General features: G+C 28.5%; 1 protein-coding gene across 2 annotated transcripts in view; it reads left to right on the top strand.

Annotated features, from left to right (window-relative positions):
• LOC112692841 (D(4) dopamine receptor-like) overlaps positions 1-2,002 on the top strand; it is a 144,517-nt gene extending 142,515 nt beyond the window's left edge. For both annotated transcript variants that reach the window (XM_025567655.1, XM_025567654.1), the window contains exon 8: positions 1,378-2,002. In XM_025567655.1, coding sequence (XP_025423440.1) covers positions 1,378-1,458 — 81 coding nt within the window. In that variant the 3' untranslated portion in view covers positions 1,459-2,002. The remainder of the gene's footprint in view (positions 1-1,377) is intronic.
• The last annotated feature ends 24,037 nt before the right edge of the window (positions 2,003-26,039 follow it).

Raw genomic sequence — 26,039 nt, 5'->3', positions numbered from 1 at the left:
CACAAGAAATATTTTCTTTGTTCCACGATGGTTGACAAAAATGTCTGGAAAATAATTTATTTTATCTTACGATCTTAAATTTCGCACATTTACAAGTACTGTACAAACGGTTTAGTTTATTGACAAATATATTATTTAACATTACAGCTGTCGAATTTTAACAAAAAAAATATTGGCCGTAAACATTTCCGAATTGTCATCGCATATACATCAACAGCGTGACCGGTAAATTAACATAGATATGCTAATATATTATTATTGTAATGCAATTTACTTGATATATAAAATTACATCCGTTTGATAATATTTTAAAGGTTGTTATAAATTGTCAACATATTAACGCTTAAAACTTAACAGTAGTACGATGCTTACGGGTACGAATGCATGAAAACGTGTTTGCGGATAGCATAACATAGTGTCCACGTCCATAGTGGAATGAAAACAAAATGTTCAGACTGGAAAACTGTTTCGATGTTCACCCATTTCTTTGGAACGTTAATTATGTAATTTAATCGACAGTTGTGAATTGTTTAGCTATGAATATTTCAAACGTTTACGGTTTCAACTAAATATAATGGCCTCCTTTTGACCGCAAATCGTATGCATTTACAATGTAAAAACGGAGAAAACGACATTTAAATATACAATTGTAAAAACGTATAAATGACAAAAGTAACCCTAAAGACCTTCACCATTTACAGAAAACTCGAAGTTGCGTTTTACGTAATATTATTTTTGTGATGCGTTTTTAAGTTGTATTATTTTTCATTTTTTTTTTTTTTTTTTGGATTTACTCCGTTACAGTACGAGTTATACGTATATGTTTTACGTTGAATGTATTTTTAATGAAAGCGAAATAATACATTTTCATTTAATATTATCTGTTAAATAAATAACATGGTTAGGCACTGTGACAATTGTTCTACTTAAAAAATAATATTATTTTTGTATTATTGCCGCACGGGGTATATATGCCTAATGTTTGTTAATCGGTAAAATATATCATATACGTATTTTCGTATACTCGCATTTTTTTTTACTGTACGCGTAATAGACTTTGCAATAAATATGCCGTGCATTGTAACGATTTAAACTGCGCTCCGATTATTCGTCTTTCGAACTTTAACATCCCGCGATTATTCATTTTACACATTTTCCTATTACATCAGATAGGTCATTCGATTTTAGGACTCAAAGATCTAGGTACGTGCACGTTAAACATCCCTACTGGCGGAGGATCGGTAATTTAGATCAATTATGGTGTGCGCGCGCTCTCGGTAATTTCAAAGCGCGACAAGAGAGGACTGCGACCAAGATGGGCAGGGGGTGTTACAAGGATCGACGGGACGATTGATCGAATCCGCATTTTTTCCGCAGGTGTCGGAAGTGGAATCCAAAAGGAACAAATTGCAGAGAATGATGGCCATCGACACCGATTGTCCTTCGACCCGAGTGTAATGGACGAAGGACGAGACGCGTTCTCGGATGTCCACCACCGCCACCACCAACACCACTACCACCAACACCACCACCATCTCCATCGACGACAGCGCCGCGGTTCGTCCCACGAGCTGAGGGTAGACCGTATGACATGTGGTATTATCGGTGCAATTTACCGTGCACGTGTGACGGTCCATGACCGGGGATTCGAAAACGAAATTTCCAATACTCCTCTCCTCAAAACAGATGCCAAATACATTGTTATACATAAGAATACGATTACACGTACTAAATGTATAATATTTGTGTGTACATATATATATGTATATATATGTATATTGTTATTGCGTTATGAACTGTAATATTGCGTAGTGCACCGCGATCGTATGCGTTCCCTTTTTTTCCTCCGTACCAAAAAAAAAAAAAACTATATACGTATATCAGGGGCGGAACTAGGGAGTGGAAGACGTGAATTTATCCCCAGGTGTAAAATTTTAGAGGGTGTAATTTTTGCAATCTTTAACTAATTTGATATTTTTAACTTTGTTAAACACCGATGTTAGATTAAAACTCAATAAGTATGATTGTATATTAATTATTAGAAAAAAATTCTTGAGAAGTGTACTTGATTATTGGTCTATGATCGGGAAGAATTCTAACATTTTCCCGGGCGTAAAAATTCCTAGTTCCATCTCTGGTGTATAATAACTACTGTACATGTTTCTGTAGTGCAACAGGTGGTGGGTAGCAAAAAATAATTTTTGCCCCACCTCCTCACTATTTAGTTATAGCACGGTGCCACTGTACGTGCGCGTGTGTGTGAACGTCACAAATGTTATCCACGGACACAAAACCGGTGTTCGTAGCCAATCCACAACCGAGAACAAATTAGACAACCTAATCGTGTGAGTGTAGTACGAGTATATTTTGCATACTATATAGTACATAGTATGATACGGGTTGAGCTTTTGAATTTGGATAGGTCGAACGTCAAAGTTTATAATTTGTGTATGTGTGTGTGTGTGTGTGTGTGTATGTGTGTACACCATGACGATTAAGTTTTACAAGAACACCAATACTGTTTAATCCAGTTCCTGCGATCATTCGGGTATTGGACAAATGATAATAAAACATTAATAAACTTTCTATTTTCAAACATCGATCCTCGCTGTCGGCAATGGTTTTTTTCTAACAGATCACATTCCTTGGACAAGTTTAAAATAGTTCAACAAAAATCACCTAAAAGAACTTTGTCTAAAAATAGAACAGGTTTTGTGCTCGTTCCACGTGATTTCGTGAATTACACGTGACACGGTTTCGTTAACTCTAGTTTAATGTCCAAACTGTATAATATGATATTAATCTATCGTGTTAAACGCAGAGGATGAAATGTATTAATTGGACCTGTATTATTACTTTATTAGTATTAATGTACAGCATATAATATATTATATATCTATACCCAGTGGCGTAAACAAGGGGGGTTAAGGGCTTAAAACCCTCTCAAAATTCAAAATAATTATTAAATATGTGTTTTATATAATAAAAGTGGTATATAGATTATATAATTATGATAATATACAACTTAAAACCCCTCCCAAAGTATTTTTCCGTATACGCACCTGTCTACACTTATAATAGGTATCAGTACGCCACGATGGAAATATTCGTAAATATTTTTATTAACATTTTTCTAGAGAGATATTTCAATTTTAAAAATTACGATCTACGATCATATTGCTTATAACTCGTTATATTGCCAATTTAATGAAAAATTATTTATTATTAGGTACTGTAATTTGAATCCCTTGTTAGTCAACTCGTTTTCAACGTTTTGTTTGAACAACAAGATATTAATCTTTATCATGGTTTCATAATATTTATTAAAAATAATTTTTTTTCTTTTTTATGTTTTTACTAGTACATAGTAAATAAACAGTTTAAAGTCATATATTTTACCAAAATTTTATGCGCTTTATGTTTAACGAAATGTAAAGACAAGTTGACATTAAATTCATCGTTTCTGAATATGTAGTTAATGTTTTATATAAAATCGACTAATGACATACTTGCAGCAATATTGAACTCGTAATCATAACAGAATTAATAATATTTAACATGATTGTGTTGTAAAAATCAAATGGTTCTTTTGGAACTGTTTAAAATTTCAATAATCTGTCTATAAAAATCTTACATATGTCATAAAAAAAGACAAAAAAAAATCTCACACTATATTTTATTATTATGTTTTTTTTATTTAACCCCAATTATGTACTATGTAATGTATAAAATAAAAAAGAATAATAATACATTTTGAAATCAATGTGGTTTTATTGAATGATTTTTATTTTATGGTTGATTTTTAATAATTGCATATTACGTTATATATTATAACGTTCTATGTATTATATATTACGTATTGCATATTAAGTACGATTTACTAATTCACTTAGGGTAACAGCGCAGAGACTACATATACGAGTAGATAACATCAAATGTGTCTGTAGTTATTTTATATGTGATGTATATTTTTGTTTTTAAAAATTGGATTTTAAGTTAACAATTGATTGAATATAATAAAATTTATTAAAATTGATTTATTTTTTCAATAATTATTTTATACAGTGCTTATAAGTCTATTTGATCTATATTGATTGCATTATATTGATAACGTAAAAAAGTTAGTTCATTATTTAAATTCATATTTTACGTGTGATAGAAGTATTATTGTATTATTTTATTTTCAATTTATTAATTTCAAAATTATTGTTATACTATTTACACTGTATAGTAGCATATTAAATAAGCACGTGACTAAAAATTTGTACCTCCTACTCAAATTAAATGGTTCAATATTTTTAATTATTTATTTATAATATTAGAATATGAATAAATTATTTATTTATTCACAGTAATTTATTCGTTGAATAAATTAATTTAATATTAAATTTACAAAAAATTGTAAGTACTATAGGATAAGTAAAATTATTATTTTGGATGTCTTTTAATTATCATCTATTTAGAACATTGTTAAAATTGAATTACATTTATTTTAATAAAATCAATAAACACGAACTGTATTACGCATAATTTAAACAAAATGGACAATCTGATTTGCATTGTTTTTGAATTCATTGAATTAACAATGTTTCATTTATTATTGATTACAAATATTTCATGAAATATTTAAAATCACGCGATAATATTAAATTAATTTATGGAAATGAAATATTAGTTTTTCTTTATCATATGCAAAATAGTCCAAATGGGAAATTAATTACCTTACCGAATCGTAAATAATATAATAAATTCATTGCTATTCTCATAATTTCAAAATATACTGTACATTTTTACATTTCAATTCGTTATCCAGCCAAGAAATGCATTAAAATGTAAATCATCAAAAATAATAATTATGAAGTTATAAATTGTTACAAACATATTTGTAATTTAATAACTGTAGAGACAAGTAAATTACCAATTATATCGTATGAAAATTAAATTCCTAGTAATTTTTACCAATTGAAGTTGTCAAATTCATATTTATAGCCTATAATTTGTTCTTGGTTAAGTTTATTTTATCTATTCAAATTATTTTTAAAGACGAATAAAATTTTTTTAGTAAATTATAATTAATATTTAGAATAAATGAATATATAATACATTGTCTATATTTTTTTCTATTACAAGTTGATAAAATTAATTTAAGTTAATGTTGTGAGTAAAATATTTTATAAAATGATAAATTATTAAATTTTCAAAAATGTTCGTATGCCATCATCTATAAAAATAAATACAAATTGTATAAATTAATATATATATATATATATATATATATATATATATATATACGTACATATTTCTTATTTTATTTGTTTACTTAAAAATAAATTATAATATTATTAATTTATTTGTTTTAATTATTATGGGTTGAATAAAAGTCACGTTATGCATCATGCAAATATTTTCAAGAATAACTGAATGTAAATTTGGAATTATACATTCATAATATTATGCAATTACCGTTGTTCAAATTGTATATACGTAATCTATATACATGTATTTAAAATACCACCGACTAATCAACATACATCCAAATAATTACCATACCAATTCGTTTGAAATTTTGAGGGAATGTACTGATTTCTATGCATAGATGCACAAAGTAAGGATTAATCGAAAAGCACAATTTTAAGGATCAAAACAGTTGTGGGGTCTGGGTTGAAAGTATACATTTTTTCTTATATTTTGGTGTTACCAGGGAAATATTGGTATGTTTAATATGTTGATTTTAGTAACGAGTTATGAGTTGCATATGAAAATGAATACAGTAAAAACAAATAAAACAAATAAAATAAATAAATAATTTTAAAGTAAATAAATATATAAATAAGTTTATAGACCACAAGAAGATTATCGAGTATTTTTAAACTGAAACGTTTTTATTAAACGAAAACATACCTAATTGCTCTAATCTAAAATAGTTAAACATTTTGCGACCGAGGCCGAATAATGCAGCTTACACAAATATAAAAAAGAACTTATTTTAAATTATTTTTACGAATTTATCATTAATATTTAACGTCGTAATTTATTGTCTGCTTATCTTACCGTATATCCTCATAATTTTCATGTCAAACGTCAAAAATAAGCTTATATAACAATACTCTATGCGTATTATTAAATAATATTTACATTTAGAATAAAAATACCAATACCAACTGGACATGAAAGTGTAAAAAATATATAATCGCAACATCGTATTTTAGTATTATTTCACCATTGCCATTTATTGATTAATTAACTCAAAATAAAGTTAACATTATTTATTATTAAACTGTTATAACACTCGACATTTTTGTGATTTAATAGTTTCATTTCGTTGAAAATTATATATTTTTTTTTTTCAATTGATTATTATTAATGGAATTTTCAAAATAAACGGTCTAATATAATCAAGTATTGGGGCATTTAAAATGATAAATTATTTGTATATAAGTGTTGGTGAAACTTTTATGGCTCAAGTTATTAAATTATGAAAATATAAAATATAAACAAATCATAAGGTTTATTATTTAATATAGTAGCTTAATCTGACCTAACCTGTGTAAATGGAAAACTATTATTATCATAAAACCAAACCACAAGTTTTTTTTCTGATGATTAACAACACCAAAATTAGTTCAAAATTGAGTTTCAATCAACTACTCTGTAACATAATACAGATTATTATGAATATAGATGATAAGGAAGGAATAAAGAACAAATTTGAGGTCAACAGTTATAGAACTTATGATTGATGACGGAGAACAAATTTCTTGAATAAAAAACAAAAAGTAAACAAATCATAATTTATAGCGTGAAAATCAGATTTACATTTAGATTAAACAACTACGTCATAACATTATTATTTGGTAGTTGCATTATTCAATACTGGCAGAATACCATCGTGTTATGAAGCGTTAAACAATTATTTTTAATATTTAATGATCAACTTTAACCATGATTCTGGATTATTGAATGGCAGATACGGCGGTTTCACCATTGTTGAACGAGGGTACGCATGTAGAGTTGATATTAATGACTAGGAGTTTCAATGCCATGACTGTGAAAATGAATTACATTCTCGGACGCATGTAGAGGAAAAACCCAGTTTTCCATGTTAAATAAATATAATTTTATATTATAAATTACGAATGAGATGAACAGTGAAACGTACTTAGAAATTAAAATAATTTGAAAAAATAAATAAAAATAATCTATTATAACAAAAATCCAGTTTTCCTTCAGGTTATAGTCGTCATATTTATTTGAAACTTTCTCATAGACTGCGCAATTGAGTTTCCGAGCAAAAGGAGCAATTTATTGGTTTTATATTGTCGTAAGTATTTTTATTATGTATATATTATTATTATTTTTTTAGTTCAATTTAAATATTTTTTTATGAATAAAATGATTTATGATAAAAAGATAGTGTCAAAATTTAGTGAAAACAAAATTGGACACATGATTAAAAAATATATAAAGAAACCAAATCTAAGATAAATTAAAATTTAATTTATCATTAATTCACAATCCATTTTGTCATAAAATCGAATAAGTCCATATCAAACATGTATTTTTTAGTACAATCATTGATTGAATCACATTATATTCTAAAATCAATAGGACAATATTTTTTAAAATGCTCGCAATTTATAATACGATTGAATATATTGAGTACCTACTATTGCATTATTCGGACGGAACTCCTTTCGCCCAAAAATGACCTTCCTGTTTTCGCCCACGTCCTCTTTTCGACCAAATTTGATAAAATAGTTTCCTCCTTTTGCCTAAAATTATTAGCATTCTTTTCACCAACAGTTTCACCTTTAACCTTTAATATTTTGGGAAGTATTGTTTAAAAATGAAGAGGCGGCTTCTATTATTCTCTAAAAATGTATTATTCTTGTGCACATTTAAATAATTGTTATAAAGTAAACATAAATAAATATTTGTCATTAATTGTTGTGACTTCGTTAAAAAAATTAATTGTTTTGTGCAAATTAAAATATTTATTATATATTATACATAGGTTAGGTATATTTTTTTAATATGTTTAATTAAAATATTTTGTATAGTTGAATGCAATAGATTTAATAAACTCAACCCGACTTAACGCTCCTATTTTATACTGTTGGATTATTTTTTAATTTTTTAACTGACGTTCTTTTACTTTTCTATATTTAGGAAAATGTTGTAAATGTTTACTATTTAATTTAATATAAACATCACTCAGGACTGTAATATATGTATGTATCTAATCACGTACCGATTGATAGAGAATTACAATAAAAACTTTTGTTAAAGAAAAAATGAAATGATTCACATACATTCGTTATAAAATTAATCAAATGTGATTTTCTCAACGATTGTTGTAAATATCTATTTTGAGACAGTGCTTCCCAAAATATTGAACGTGAAACTATGAGTGAAAAGAATGCTAATACTTTTAGGCGAAAAGAGGACGTGGGCGAAAAGAGGAAAGTCATTTTTGAACGAAAGGAGTACCGTCCGCATTATTCAAACCATTAAATGATACCAAAACTCAAATTCTGAAGACATTCGATCAAATTAAAGATATAGCGGTTAACTATTTTGAGATACATACAAAAATCCGAAAGCGACAATCTAAACGTATTTTTCTGTAAAAGTATATTCTAAATCTAACATATTATTATTGTACTTTTTAATTAATTAGTTCCTCGATAAAACGCAAAACTCTATTTAAATAAAAAAAAAAAAACCCCGTTTTCTTCTTTTGTCAATGAAAAGTTCCAAACAGTGCTCTTAACGATTACTTCCACTAGATAGCAGATCGTTATTATATTTAAATTTATTATAACACACTACTATTCAATTTTATAAAAATTATTATACGTTGTTTAAATTATGTGTTTTACTCTATATTAATGATTTTTATTATTTTTTTAATTATTCTAAATCAGGTGATATATCATTATGTAAATCGAAAAAATCATACGTATAAGAAATATCGTATCTCTATATTAGTTTATATTGTGGTACTTGTTATGGTTATACTGTAGTATATATGTGTACAAAATTAGAACTTTGGAAAAAAAAATAGAAAGTGTACCACACCCAATATACTGAAGTTAAAATATTTTTTTAACATTTATTTTTAATATATAAAAAAATACTTTATACATAAAAATGTATAATACTCCAGGCTAAGCATTTATTTGTTTATTTTTATAAACTATTTATTTATACATTATATTAATTTACGAGTATTAACCATTTGCTATTTTTTTAACGTTTATTTTTAAATGCATAATCTATAAACAAATTTGTTTCAACCATAAGCATTTGTGAGCGTGTTACAGTTTATTAGAGACAGATTGCTTGTAGTGATTGGAAAAACCTTCTATCGAAGGCACTACGACTTAAAAAATATTTAAATACATATGGAATAAGTGGTTGGTGGTAATTATTTTTATATAAATATTATAATTATACCTTGGAACTTATATTCAGAAACACAAATAGCTTACCATTTTGATGAAGTTTTTTAATTTCTTTTAGTTTAAACACCATTCTTGTCTGCTTGTTTTAAATTTTTATGAGCAACTAAGTTTCTTTGTATTATACGAGTATTATTCCGTTAACTATATTCAACAATGTAATGATTTTAATAAGTCAACTATTTCAATCATCCAACAAATTTGTTGGTAACTTGCAGAAAATAGTTTGATGACTCTCAACATTTGATATACATTATCATCGTCGTACATCAGACAAATTTGAACTTTAGCGCCAGTTATCTTCACTGTAGAAGTGCTCAAGTGTATTAGAATTTTCTGTAAACTCAATTCATTTTTCTGTTGGACCTTATATTACAGATAAGTAAATGCGAATAAGTTATGTAGATATGGAAATGTTTGAATCTTTCCCGAAAACTTTTTAAAAGAAAACTAACTGCGTAACTGTAATAATTCATATTTTCGAATGTATTGTTTCATACTTTGTTGAAGGAATCGGTTCTTCGATTGTAGTTGTTTGTTGTTGGTAATAAATTAAAAATATTGGTGTTGGTATGTGCGTAGGAGATGTATAAAATCAAGACCAGTGGAGATTTAGAACAAAGGTGGCCAACCCCAAATAGTTGGGAGAAAGGCGAAAGAGAGGAAGAAGAAGAATAAATTAAAAATGTGCAACCATTGTATGAATTAAAATTAAAAACGATTGTTGAAGAATAAAAATATCTGTTGAAACACTGATTGCAAATACATGTTATTTGTTATCTTACAGTCGTGTTTCTTTGTATAAATTATAAAACAGTGACAAATTGTTGAACTTGATCGTAGCATGAAGCTTAAACGAGCATCCAATCAGTCATTTACGAAATACAGTACTATTTTGTGTTCAATCTACATCAATTATACTTCAGTAACGTCTATGGCCAGCTATGGTTATAAAATCGATTGAATTTGAATACAATATCGTCGTACCGGGAAAGTCATAAACATGTGCAAATATAAAAATGATGCTGTAACAGATATCTTGATCAAACACTGATTTAATTGTTCATGATCTGAAGTCGACAGTGGGTAAAACATTTTTGGGAGCCTAAAAACAAAAATCTACCATAATATTGTTTAAGCCATGAGTGTGCTACAAATACGCAAAGATTTCATGGCATAATTTATGATTGAAAAAAAAAAAATTATTATACGAGTGTGCAATGCCATGAATTAAATAATTGTGACAAATGTATTTGACTACGTATAACCATTGAGCGGTTTCTCCCATAAATCACAGCATAATAGAGTTTGAACATTTAACCACGAGCTATCTTCCTTTTTTTCTTTTTGTGGTATGTCTATTCTCTAAGAGTTTTTGCCACCATTGCACCACTTACTCATATTTTGTATCGTTCGTCAACGTTACGAATACGCCGACTACCGTATTAATATCAATAACCCGTGAGTAACAACTGAATATAAATCTGTATGTTAAACCTTAAGCCGTAGTTGTGATTGTATGTATTTTATTGTGTAATAAATTTAATATTGTACTCTACGTGTTAAACTATAAATCTATATTTTTCTATGTTGAATTTTGTAATTGATAAATATAACTTTGTAAAATAAATTGTATTGATATTTAAACTATCTTAAATATTCATTACACAGTCCTCAACCCCTGGAGTTCCCAGATCTTCTTCAATCACGTCTGTCCGTATTTTTCTAGATCTTCCTCTAGGTCATTTTCCCAGTGGCTTCAATTCTAATGCTATAAAACTAACGACGAGTTATAGCGAACATAAACAATGATTGTACCAGGGGCGTTATTTGGGGGACAGACTATGCCCCACAGTAAGAAATTTTAAAAAATCGACAATTCTTTGTTCGATGATCAAATGCTAAAATCGGTAAATAGTAAATTTTTATTTACTATTTTGTACTCAGAAATCAGATAATATTTTCGTTTATTAAATTTGGGAAACACTGGCTCCTCCTTAGTTTATGACAATCGTTTTCACGCGAATCTTATAAATTATATTTTCGGTATATTATTGTAATAATATGCGCCTAAGCATTCATATAATTTTTAAAATTGAATGTATAATTAAATAATTATAATATTCGATAGCCATTAAATATAATAATAAGTCGTAAGTATTAAAGATAAGATATTACACACACACGTACACACATACACGCGCACGCACACATACACACACACACACACACACACAACATAATATAGAAGGATTATAGTTTTTTAATTAAACCAGAGACGTGTTCTTATTGTCTTTTTGTATGGATGATCAAAGGTGAGTGTAAAAAACTACGCAAATCGTCTGTGCAAAAGGACATAATAAATTGTTAATGTTTTATAATAATGTGTTAATGTGTGTATAAGTAATTTAAATAAAATTAATATAAGTGAGTTAAAAAAAGAAAGTTATTGTTATTTTAAAATATAAGTTGGTTACCTTATTCCATACCTATAGAATCAACCATGGCTTTCAAGAAGCAGACCGATTCAATCATTGGAGAGGTAATATTGTTTATTTATGATATAACAAATAGATAATTATTTAAAAAACATGTAAGTATTTCACACATAAATTAATACAAAACTATAATTTTAAATCATTACATTATATATTTCTATAATTGTGATCTTTATAAAACAGTTTTTGTGATATCGATAACATAAAAATTGAGCTTATACAGCTGTAACATTAAAAATGTTGGCTGACATCGTGTTAACTACTATTATTTTGGTTACCGTGCAACATAAAAAATTAACCGATTCGTAAAAACAAATCGAAAATCCGATTTCCTATTGTCTAATCGCCACAAAATAATTATTTTGAATTTTTCTTATCTGATCGTATCTTTCAAAGTTATTAACTTAAGTAAGGTTAAATAATCACCTATACAAGTTTTATAGTTTCATAATAATTTACAATACAGAAAAGATGAGTCAAGTTATGGAAATCAACGGTAAGTATTTTAAGCACCGTTAATAGAATGCTAAAATGAATGTAATGATTATTCGTGTACAATTGAAATCCAGCATCCAAAACATCGAACAACGTGTCCGTAAACACGCATAACGAAGTATTCGGTACCCGAAGAACGGTCGACGGACGTCCGATGTACCGGGATCAATATCCATATCAATCGCGGAGATTTGAATCGGCTCGATTAAGAACACTGACGACGGTATTCTAGTGCCAATCTACATGCTATGCAACTTTGAACAAAAGAAATTACTATTTTTAAATGATTACTTTAGACGATGAGGCCGCAATTTAGCCGAGTGAGTTCTAGTTCGGAACCATCGAAACGAAAAGTGTTCAATTATTCCCTGTCCAGAGGAGATGCCGTCCAACTGCAAACTTGCAAGAATGCATGGGTCCCATCGTGTCTCAGAGCAAAAGATACGAACAATTGTCAGCCGCTGAACGAGGAGAACGCGGAGATAGAAGTAAATAATAATTTTATAGAATAAACTAAACGATTACACTATCACGACGAGAAAAGTTCCAAGGTGGATCGTTGTCTGTGCAAGATATTTTATTTCGATTGTACAACTACATATATGATTTACTATAATTATTTTTTGTTGATTAAGGAAATACGTAAAAAATGCATGTCCGTCCTCAACAAAATTACTCCGGAAAACATGGTCTTGTTGGCGGACACAATTTCGTCGTTGCCGATCAAGACGGAAAAATGCTTAAAAAAAATCATAGATCTACTATTTCAGAAAGTATGTTGAATTATAAACCGTACGACATATATGTATACACTCTGAGCCGAATTATCTCAGTTCATACCAGTTTCTGGAAATAAATATTGTTGATAATTAGAGGTCCCTATTACACGTGTAATTAATATTGACGTACACATTCACATGTAATTAAAAAAATAAATTTTTATTAATAATTTGAATTTGGAATAACATATTTATTCAATTATTCTTAAATTTGAGTTCACATAATTGGAATACATGTTATACAAAAAAAAAAAAAAGAAACTCACATTTAAATGTTTACATTCATCCAGGTTATATCATATTAAATCTAATAAATAAGCTTATCGACATTATGTTCAATAATCAGTGTTCTAAGAAATGTTTCTGTCAAATTACAATGATTTCATTTAAAATTATTAAAGCTCGGAAATTAATACACTTAAAATGTACTAAATATACGTGCATACATGCGCTCAAAAAAGTACAAATATGCTTAAAAATACGCTCTTAATTTTTTTTTTTAGCGCAAGCATTTTCATAAATAAAGATATTTTACAAAATATACTTGTACGTAAGAACAGTACAAATTTTATTAGTACACTATATTAAGCTAAACATAATTTCTAGGTATAAATATTTATGATGCAATAAAATAAAGTAAATAGCTTAAAATTTGAAATTTTCTTTCAAAATGTTCCTATTAAATTAAATATATTTATAAAGCATAAATAACAATTAGAAAAAACGTTTAGAATCTAATTCAAAAGTAAGAAATACATTTTGCTTTACCTGTAAAACTATATGAACCCAAACACAAGTGTAATTGTGAAAATATTAAATAAGTTAACTCAAACTGAAATGTATAATGAAAATAAAATAATAATAATAATAATATAATGAATTTCATCTTTAAATACAAGCGACAAATCGCAGGCACTAGTTATAACCGTTTACGAACATTTTCTAGGCCATAGATGAACCAAATTTCACACCGCAGTATGCGTATATAAGCATAGCAATGCACAAGAAAGAAATCAAGCAGAACGATAAGAAGTTAAAAACATCGTTCAAAAATTTGTTGACCAAGTGCTGCCAAGACAGGCTGTACGAAATGCGTGTCCATGGAGAGACATTAGCAAAAAATCTTATTGCAATAGAAGATTGCCCGGATCAAGTAAACATATCGTTAAAATCTCTTATATTGACCACCGATAAATATAATGCGAACAAAATTTTACAGGATTTTAAAGCGCAACTGCAGTCCAAATACAATGAGGACGAAATGGTGTTCAGAAAAAGATCGGTTGGAAATTGCAGGTACGAACGTGTTATAAAGGAATGGAATTTAGGCCGTATGCAATATATTCGTTGATTTTCAGATTTATGTGCGAACTGTATAAGATGGAAATGTTAACGAGTAAGACTCTAGAAGCGAGCATGAAATATCTTCTAAGGACGCCAAACGAAGAAACGCTTGAATGCGCGTGTAACGTACTGAAACACACCGGGAAAACATTAAGCCACGTAAGATTCTTAAGACTAATAATACATATTTCGTGAGACTTTTTTGAGTTTATCACTTTTAAAATATACGTTTTCGATCGTTGAGAAACTCAATAGAAATCAAATATTGTAATATTGTTGGTTCGATAAAAATTACAGAAAGCCACTTTTAAGAAACTCAACGAGTATGCGTCTAATTCGTATAAGGCAAAGATACCGACAAGAATAAGGTTCATGATTCAAGACATCATTGAACTCAAAGAAAATGATTGGGTACCCAGAAATGCGCGTCCCAAAGAGAAGTTGAGCTGTATAAAATCAATACAGACTACGGGAAGACCTGCCAACGGGCAGTACATACCAACTACAACACCTGTGAGGATGATGGTAAAAAGCTAATTTTATACACATTGTAATAGTTATTCAATAATATTACACCATTTAAATAAAATATTTATTTAATACGTGATAACATCTTTGCATCGATTTCATTAGAAAAACATTCTACAAAAACCGAACGAGCAAAACAATACTAAACTGCTTACAGAAATTAGAAAGGTAATAATTTATTTTGAAATCTGTATATCAAACGATAAACCAGTTAAAAGATATTTTAATCAGTGAAAATATAAACTATAAGTTTTAATAGTTTTTAACAGTTTCATGAAATCCTACAAGAATGAAACTTATAAATAATTTATAAATATTTATTTTACAAGTATACATATTTTTCTTTAGGACTATGTGCTTCAAAATGAAAAATTACCAAAAGCTACAGAGATAAACGATTCAAAACAACTATCATTACCAAACAAATGGAGTGTTTCTGTGAAGAGCAATACACCATTGTTAATGCCATGTATAGGCCAAGAAATCGATAGTTCAAATGATTTACATTCATCAAACGATAAACATACTGAAATAGAAGTACATGTATATAAATAATGCTAGATACATATGAGTAAATGCAACTAAACATATTCTGTTGCTGTTTTAGGAAATCCTGAAAAAATATCAAATTATTCTGGACAGTATAACTCCGGGTAATGTGGCTCTAATGACGAACAATATCATATCACTACCAATAGAAACAGAAGACTGTCTGAAAAAAGTAGTTGAACTTTTGTTTCAAAAAGTACATATAAAAAAAGTCCAATTAAAATATACTGTCACTTGATATTCGTGAAACATATTATTTCGAGACCAGACGAATGTATTATCTGTAATTTTTAAATTCAATAGGCTATGAACGAACCGATATTGAGTCCCCAATACGCTTTTATTTGTTCGTCAATGAAAAACATGGTGGTACATTCAAAAGACTCGAAATCAAACACGTCTTTCAAAAAGCTTTTGATTGCAAGGTGTCAAAACGTATTCGAATCGATGTTTACCCGTAAACGTGCTGTAACCAAGGAGCGCAACGAAATCGAATCGTGTAGGGATAAAGTATGAACGATTTTCTATAATGCTTGTTGATGATTTTATAACATTTACAACGTCAACGCGTACACGTTACAGGCAATGCGGCGAAAACTTCAATCCATTTACGACCAAAAAGAATCGGATTACAGGAATCATTCCATTGCAAACTGCAGGTTAGCTCACAGTTGAGACATAAAAATATAATAATCGAACGAGATTAAAATTATAGCTGTAAACTGCTCTTTGTCGCGTGCTTTCCAGATTTATATGTGAACTATTGAAATTGAACATTTTGGTACCTGCGATATTAGAGATGTGCGCCGCAAGACTTGTACAAATTCAACAAGACACATTAATCGAGTGCACGTGTGTCATATTGAAACACACTGATAACGCATTGAACGAAGTAAGATTCATTGCCGACGATTATATATAAATTAATTTGAATATTCTAGTGCGACATACTATTTATAATAGAGAATATATCACGCTCACTGTATTTACTCTGAAAATTTAAAAACTATTAACATGTAATACAAATCGTAGAGTGGCGTATTCGAGAAGTTACAAGAGTATTCGATTGCGCAAAAGCAAAAACTGTCTTTGAGAGTGCAGTCCATAATTCTGGATACGCTAAAACTGAAGAATGATGGTTCAACGGATCGTAACACCAGTAGAGAGTCTCTTTTGTTGGACCGCACTGAAGAAAACAATATTGTAGAGTCTCGCATCAGAGACATAACACAACCCTTTGTAAATAAACAACCGGTATCAACGGTCCAAAAGAGCAAACACCCGGAGGTATTTAATTCAGTGCACATACGTTTTATTAACGAAAAAAAAATACTAAAATATTTACCGTCTGTAACTGATAAATATTAGTATTAACAATGTTTCAATATTTCATTAGTTAAATGTTTACAAGACCGTTAAATCGGTTATTAACTCGGTGACCGCAGAGAACGTGAACACTACAATAAATGAGTTGTCTGCTCTTATTTCGAATTCCGACGTGATGGAAAAGACGATCGACTTCATCGTCGCCAGAGTATATTTTTAAATATTTGTTAAATTACAAGAACATATTTAATCTGCTATTCAAATTACTTGAATCGGCCGTATAATCGTTTATGTTTTTATTTATTGAAGGCAAACGTTCGCCCAGAAAGTATTCCAATGTTGGTACTCATATGTTCTTCATTGAAAAACGTGGTAGTTAATCCAGTAAAACAACACGCGAAGCCTATCTCGTTTAAGAAAGAAGTTCTGATACGTTGTAACCAGGTTTTGCAATCCGGAATACAGAGCGATTCGAGTGAAAACGCATTTACGCATAAAAAACCTTTCACGTAATTATACCGTTAGCGTTCAAGTTACCGGTGGAACAAAACCTTATTTCTATATGTGTTAAATTTAGATTTGTCGGCGAATTATTTAATGCAAACGTGTTATCGGCACATACTCTACTAGAGTTTTTGCAAAACATACCGGATAAGCTGACAAACAGAGGGCTTGACAATACTTGTCGCCTACTAATAGCAGCTGGAAAAAAATTGGAACAAGTAATTGAAGCTACAATATTAAGTAGGTAGTCAACAGTATATTCTAACTTGTGCGTTCGTATGATTTCTACAGGTATACAATCTGAAAAAAACAATAAGAAAATTGACGAATATGGTTTCGAACGACGAGGAAGGGATGTATTCTCTACGTAGTACCGTTCTTCTTAAAGAACTTGTGAACCTACGCGATAAAAAATGGCTGTTGTATTAGAAATATTTTACGCTAACCAAATTGTATTGAAGGTGTTCTGTCGATTGTACATCGACAAACACTTCCTTCGGTGGTAGTAGTATACTCCGGCTGAGTAAAAGCAAACCAATAATTAGTTAAGAAACCTAAAGAAATCTTTAGATGACGGTTTAATAAGTGATCTACAAATGTTAGTCGACATACAGATAGTGTTGTATTGTATTATGGGTTTCTTTTATCAAAATAAAAGTTATTCATCACACCATTAATCTGTGATCTGTTATAATAAAATAACATAATTTAATGATACTTAGTTTTTAACTATGATAAATTTAACCAATGGTATGACAAATAACATTCGTATTGATAAAAGAAACTCATAGATCAATACAATCTTATCGATAATTCGGTTAACATTCGTAGATCGTGTATTGAACCGTTACCATTATTAATCATAACACCCCTGTTTTTAAATATTTCAACTATTTATACAGAAAAGTGTATAAATATCTAATGAACATATTTTAAATAATCTCATAAAAGGCTTAAGACGCTTTAATTATAGTCACACAAACAATATTTTATATTTTTGTAGTTTCTTCAAGATTATTCAATATACTATTTTTTCTGTTTTTTTTTTTTTTTATCTTTTCAAATAATAATAATATATTCTGATCCCTTAGAGAAATAAATATATATATACAGTATGATCATGCTAAAAGGTATCACTAAATATATCAGTTCGATGACCTTGTATTCAAATGGAGTTTTGGTGTATAAAAGGGAGTATCAAAATACATAATTTCAGCCAAATTTTAAATTTTTTACTCGGTGTGCGTTTGTGCAATACAACTTAATTTTTTTTAAACGGCAACACCATTTTTTTTCTACATATTCGAGTAGTTTTTTTTTTTTTTTTGAATAATTTCTCTACGAAAAAGTCTTTTTCCAATAAAAAAAATTAGCAAAGTTGTAGTATATTGAAGTTGACAAAAAATTTTTAAAAAAAATACTCTATTGGAGTATGTAGAAAAAAATGGTCTTGTTATTTAAAAAAAAAGTAATTTTTATTGCGTATACTTATACCGTGCGGGTCAAAAATTTGAACTTCAACTGACATTGTGTATTTTGGTACTCTTTTTCGTTCACCGAAAATCTCGTTCAATACATGGTCATCAAACTGAAATATTTAATGCTACCTATAAGCATGAACATACATAATAATTTCGTTTAGATATATTTTTGATACCAGTAGTACAAAATCTGCTAGTAATTATGAATACATTATCACCTTGTTTATCGTTCACCTAAAACTATTAATTTTTTTTCATTGCCTAAAAGTGCTTTAATAGTTTACTTTTGTTCACCGTCATAACAATTTAATCGTCATTCACGAAAAATAAATAAGTATCAAGACCGTTCAAATCATCAATTGAATGTCAACATATGAGAATTGAAATTATAAGTTGGTGAAATTTGCCTCCGAACAATGAAGCAAGAAAAATGTAGCTGCGTTGCATGGAAAATATCATGTTCCATCTTATCCAATGGAAACTTATTTTGATGTATATATTTTTAAGTAACATTTTGCACTTTATTATTTTTATAAATCTGTAGTAATTATTGTGCAAGTAACATTACGAATATTTTTTGGTATAGTATTCCGAAGAAATACATTTTACTGTGATAATAAATTATCTTAAAAACAACCCTTGTTCGAGTTCATGAGACTATATAATACATTTAGTGATCGGAATACGAATAACAGATCATGAGAATTAACCAGATTATAAACGAATAAATGAAGTCGGTGGTTGCGAATATGCCGAACAAAATGTCAACCATAAACAATGAAGATATCAACAAATTATGATAATATGAAATAATTATATATCCTTGTGTATATTTTAGACATCAAATATAATGCCTGCTTATAATTAGTTGGCTTTGTCTATCGTATGATCGCTTGTGGTGCCAAAACTATAATCCAAATAGGGGTGATGATCTTCAATCTTTTTTTTCCGATTGATTATAGGTGCGTACTAGCCTACTTAGATACCGGTAAAATCCCGGTAGGGCCTCTCAAAATGATGAGACCGAACTCCTTAGCAAATAGGTAACTGTAGTTTCAGTTAAATTCAGTAATTTCATTATTTTTAACAATTATAATACAATACTGATGGACAGTCGACTTCTTAATTTAGTACCCAATGGGAAATGAGTAAAACACCCAATTTTTTGAATAATTTAATTGATATTCTTTTGGTAAATATGTCTGTTACTATTATTTCGATTATTTTGATATTGAAAAATAATAATTGAATGATTTAATTTGATTATTCCTATCACTAGTTGTCACATTACCAGCAGAATCAGTAAGTAATTTTGCTGAAGTTGGGCGAAAAAAATGACTTGTATCAGCTCGGGAATACAGTAAATATAAATAAACAATAAATAATCATAGTAGTAATAGTACCTATTAATTATTTTTTAAAACTTTAAAAAACAATTAAGATAGGTAACTTAATTTAATAAATATCTAAGTAGAAAACATAAGGTTGGTAAGTAGTCAAACAATAAATTCCGAATTTCTTTTTTTCGTTTTGGCAAATTTGTTGTTTCATCAATGGATACAATAATATTTTTATGCACATGCAGCAAAGCCAAACTTGTTAGTCTATACTGGCCTATTCTTGATCTTAACCATGTTTTCAATTTATAAAAATATATTTTTGGCCAATATTTGCAAGTTAAAGAGTATGGAAACAAGTATTGTCAGTTATTATGATTATTATTTGGGTTAGGGATTTCTAGCTCTATAAAATACACAATTATGCATGCATTTGTTCATAAAAAAATAACTAAATACCTATGCACAACAAAAAGTACCAGAGATTATGTTGTAAAAAAAAAATAGGCGAACAAAATTATTAAGGACTTATATAGCTCTAATAAATACAAAAATATACAATATGCATAAATGCACCAAAAAATGGCTAACTAGTAAATACGTGGTAAAAAAAGTGTTATTTTAATATAAAGTAATTTATCTATGTGATAAATACCTCGGTTATGGTTGTAAATGTCTATAACCATAGCAATATCCGTGGAATATCACTATTCGTTCCACAACCAAAAATGTTATGATGTTGATACCCGTGATCAAATTGACATATTATTGAATTTATTATCATACTAAAATGATAGACTAGTAATTTATATTCTTAATTATTTATACATGACATTTTTTAAATAAATCAATGTATTATATTCAAAAAAAATACGAGCCATGGGGGAGGCGAAAGCCTCCTTCACCCCCCTCCTCAAATGCGCCCTTAACCACGGCTTATCAGTGATCACTGCTAATCATAAATGTTGGCCTGGTGGTGGGAAAAAATTGGCCTCTTTAATTGCTTGCACGCCCTTAAACTGAAATGACGCCTCTGTCTGCAAACGTTTTCAACGCATATAATAATACACAAAAACAGTAAGGAAATTATATACATCAAAATAATAGTCTTGAAAGATTCTTCCAATCTTGTCAAACATTTCCGTTCTCTCTTAAAATAACAATTATGTACTGTCACCATAACAGACCTTCACGAAAACAAATAAATTGATCTTGTATCATCGTTATTGATATACCTAAGTTATTTTATTAGTCATTAAATTTATATTATTTTATTTTATTTTCAATTTTTAATGTTTATTATTACTTGAATTTTGTTTATCAAGAAAGTTACATGTTAAAATTTAAATACAGTAAGATTTAACACTATGAAATTTCAGTATGTTAAGTTTCAAAAACAATAAGGGTTCATAAATAATTAATGTAAATAATAGTAGTAGGTACATACTCTATTTTTCCATAAATATTTATTTCATTAAATATCTGGATATCTAGTCACCATATACGACCGTGATTATTATGTGTAATGTGACGTTAAAAAGGTTTTAAATTCACGGATTAATGATCATTTTGTACCTATATTTTACTACCTAATAGGTAATTAAAAAACTACAACTAGCAATAAAAAAGTGAGTATCCATGGATTTAAAACCGTTTTTAAGTTATCTTGTGATAAGATCATAAAATAAAACTAAAATGTATACCACATACTTGTATCGGTTAAATGAGCTGCATCAGATTTAAAGACATCTTTAATGTTTTTAAGGTATTTACAACAATCTAAAATGTGGTTTAGTTAACGAGTTGCATTTTTTACTGTTGTCCAATTGCAGTAATAATACGACTTTTTAATTATGGTTTTATTACGTTTTTTTTTTCACTACACTCTCTAAACGCTTTATGTATTTTTGCACTATGTTTACTCATGTTCAATGTTATCTAAACGTATTCGATACACGCATAAACGTTTGAATAGAAATGAGTACTGAGTGAAAATGATAATATTACATTAAATTTGTAAGTGTTAACGAATATTTACATAATATAATAGTAATAATCGTAAGAAAATAACCCGTATACAATTTTCTTGATATAAACTATATTATAACTTGGTTATATAATTAAAACGCCATGGTATTTCAATGAACTATTTCATAAACTTGTCCTACGGGACACCCTTTATTTGAATTCCTTAAGAAAACATGTAAAGTTAAAGTTTTGAAGACCGTACGTGACGACAAAAACAAGTACTGCATGACGGGCTTCAAAACCCTACTTGGTGCTATTTACAAGTCACATCATAGGGATATAAACCCTACGTGGCACTATATTCAAAACTGAATTTTTTGTCTTGGCGCTTAAACTGTTAATGTTATTATTTAATTGGGTAAATTGAAACGTTTCATGTTTTTGACATCATTATGCATTACTAATCCTTACATGTTTTGTCCCGAAAAATGATAGTTTATCGTCCACAAATATTAAATATTTAAATATATAGGTAACCATAATTTTTTAAATATTATGAAGTTGGCAAATTTTATCAGTTTCTCCACTCTTTCAAAAGTTGAAATTACGTCCCTGGATTGCACTATATTTTTATATATCCGGTCAATGTTATTGTCATACATATCGTTTTAGCGTCGTCAAGTTAAACAAAAAAAGCTTAACAACATGAATTATAAATAAACACCATTCGTAATAGTATTTACGTTGGATTCATTTAAAATTTTAATCCGGGATCTTAATTGTGATCAACACAAGAGTAGACAGGTAATTAACAACGCAATTAAGAACTAATTAATGTTGTTGCCTCCCAGGACATTTTTTTTACCGTCCTAATCGTCAAATTTTTATCATAATATTCCCCACCGTCGTGACGCGAGATAACCCGCTATGGCCAGAGATAAATCTAACGTTTAGTTTGGCAAACAAAATCAAGGCATTTGAATAACATATAATGAGTTGATTAAAAACACTTACGTTACATATGAGTATAATGTTTCGGACGAGCAGTTAGTGTCTTAATATTATAATACGTGCCATTATAGGCATGCACAGGACTTTTTCGCTGAGGATGTACATATAACAAACAGATTGAAAAATTTAGTATACTACTTAGCCACATAACAAGTCGGGCCAGGATTAATAAAAAAATAAATAAATTAATGATAATTTTAATAATTTTATTTCTCTTAAAAGTCAAAAATTCTATAAATTATTATTCAAGACGACGTTTACCTGGGTACATAAACTTGAATTCATCAATTACATCTTCTAGATTGATTTGTGGTGCCTATTATTGCTCCACAAAAATCATCATCATGGAATCTAATCTGTTTTGCTTACAACTTATAGAATTTATAAGGTTCAATGTTTCTTAACTAAAACAGTATTCATTTTAGGCCGTTGAATTAATCATATAATATAACGTAATAAGCCCTTTTCATTTCACTCTTTTTATCTAAACTAAAATGTTGAGTATGGTTTTTATCAATTTTATTAGATACTCTTCTATGTTTAACAATAGGTACTTCTATCTGACATGCATTACATACATATTCCTAACCTTTACCTAACATTATAAATATGATTTTTTGTGTTTTGATGCATTTTAAATTTTGATGTTGCATTATTCCAATTTTTAAATCCCATGAGTAAATGCTAAGCAGTGTATCCTGCATTAAGTCTTGATGATGCAGCTTTTTATCATTTATATCTAAAATGAAAATTATCCCGCTCAAATTAATTACTGATGAATTTATGTAAAATAAATATAAATGTTAAATAATAAAGTTAAATTATATTTGATAAATATGAAGGCGATTTATTAAGAATTTATTATTATAAGTTAATTTTAATCATATGATTTAAATATTTTTAGATATTTTATGTAAGTTAATTAATTTTTATTTTTATTCCATTATATATTTAAGGTATATAATTCAAAAAAAAAATTAAAAGGGTTACCTGGCTCCCGAACGAATCCTGATGAAGGTTGAAACATAAATAAGTCCAATTTCTGAAAATAAAAACATAACAGCAAATGAATTAAAATTTGAATATTTTCAAATAAAATTAGATTGATGAATTTAAATTTAAATATACTTTATAATTATGAACCTTATTTTTTAAGAAATTATTATTATTTATAAATTTGAATAATATGATTTAAATATTTTAAGATATCCTCATATATATAAAAGAACAGTCCTTTTTTATGTACCCATTTTGTGAAGACGCTATTTAACTTTTTTTAATTTTTTTTTTTTGACAGAATTGTTCCAAATACCTTCTTTAGTATCATCACGTCACCCGATTTTCAAAATTTTTAATTTAAAGGGTTGACATCGGTAAAAATAATTTTTTTCATGTAATTTGTATATCTATATTCATATAATAATAACAATAGCAGTTGACCAATTACGGTTGTTATGACTTATGTAGGATTATATGGAAAACCGTGTTATTTTCACAACCACAAATAACCGAGCTGACTCAATAAACTCGCTAATAATTAGTGGATTTCAAGCACTAAAAATGGATTACTATTGCAGTTATTAATAGTGAAGAATAGGTAAATTTTCCTATTGAGTTTTTAATTCACAAACACCATCTGGTTGCCTCCTCATAAAATATCACTAAAGGTGGGAGTTCCAATTATATTATTGAAAAATTTGAATTCTTATAGAAATTCTAGAATAACTATACATAAAAAAAAAACAACAAATCTATCCAACACCATAAAAAGGATAGCCCATCAAACAAATACCTATCACAAATCATAAAATAAAGCCAAAGAACAAAAACAACCCTACATCTAATAATAAAAATAAAATCACTTATTTTAAGTCAAAAATACAATAAGTATTTATGCCAAAAAAAACAAAATACATAAGAAAACCGTTTTTAAACACTTACCTACTAATTTTTTCTTGCGCAAGCTGGCCATTTGAAGTTACCTGTAAATCTAGATGGTGACAATAAAAACTCTGTACCAATTAAATAATTCATCTTATAATAAATATTATTGAAAATGCTATGATTTTTGCTTGCATGATTTTATAATATTATAAAAATTACATGTAGGTACCTACATGAATTAATAATTATATTACTTAATTATTATTATAAATACAAATAAAGAATTATTTACAACCACGTAATATAAATTAATGTTCTCCTTCTCTGTACCTTCATAGTAAGGCTTTTAAACATTTTTTTTTCTACCGAGAGGGTTGTGATTCGGGATCCCCTCCCCCCCGGATAATGCACCACTGTTAAATCCATTAATATGAATACATTTATCATTTGATTTGTTTAATAAATATATAATAATATAAGACCAATGGTCAAATGTAATCAGTGCTCGAATGGTGGGTGCGCAGGGGGACGGAGCTCCTCTACTATTTTTTTTGCGTACCCCAACTATATTTTTTCACCGGAAAGAGGGGACGCCATGTTCATCCTAATTGATGTCCCAAATAATTTTTATGTGAATTTCAATTTACGTCAATTTGAAAACGAATTTTAATATCAAAACTATTTTCATAATTAAAGATTATATGGTGGTTATAATAAGGGACAACGTCGTCATTTCTGGAAAAATATAAACGCCCGCACCACGACTAATCTTCGGCTATGGCCCACACTAAAGAGTAAAAATAGATAAAAACAAAAACCAAATATATGATTATATCGTTCGATTCATAAAACTGTCTGATGGCCTACAATT

This window comes from Sipha flava, unplaced genomic scaffold, assembly GCF_003268045.1.
Source record: "Sipha flava isolate LNK unplaced genomic scaffold, YSA_version1 77_pilon_pilon, whole genome shotgun sequence".
NCBI lineage: Eukaryota > Metazoa > Arthropoda > Insecta > Hemiptera > Aphididae > Sipha > Sipha flava.
The sequence above is the reverse complement of the archived record's forward strand: the minus strand, read 5'-3'. Positions and strand labels throughout refer to the sequence as shown.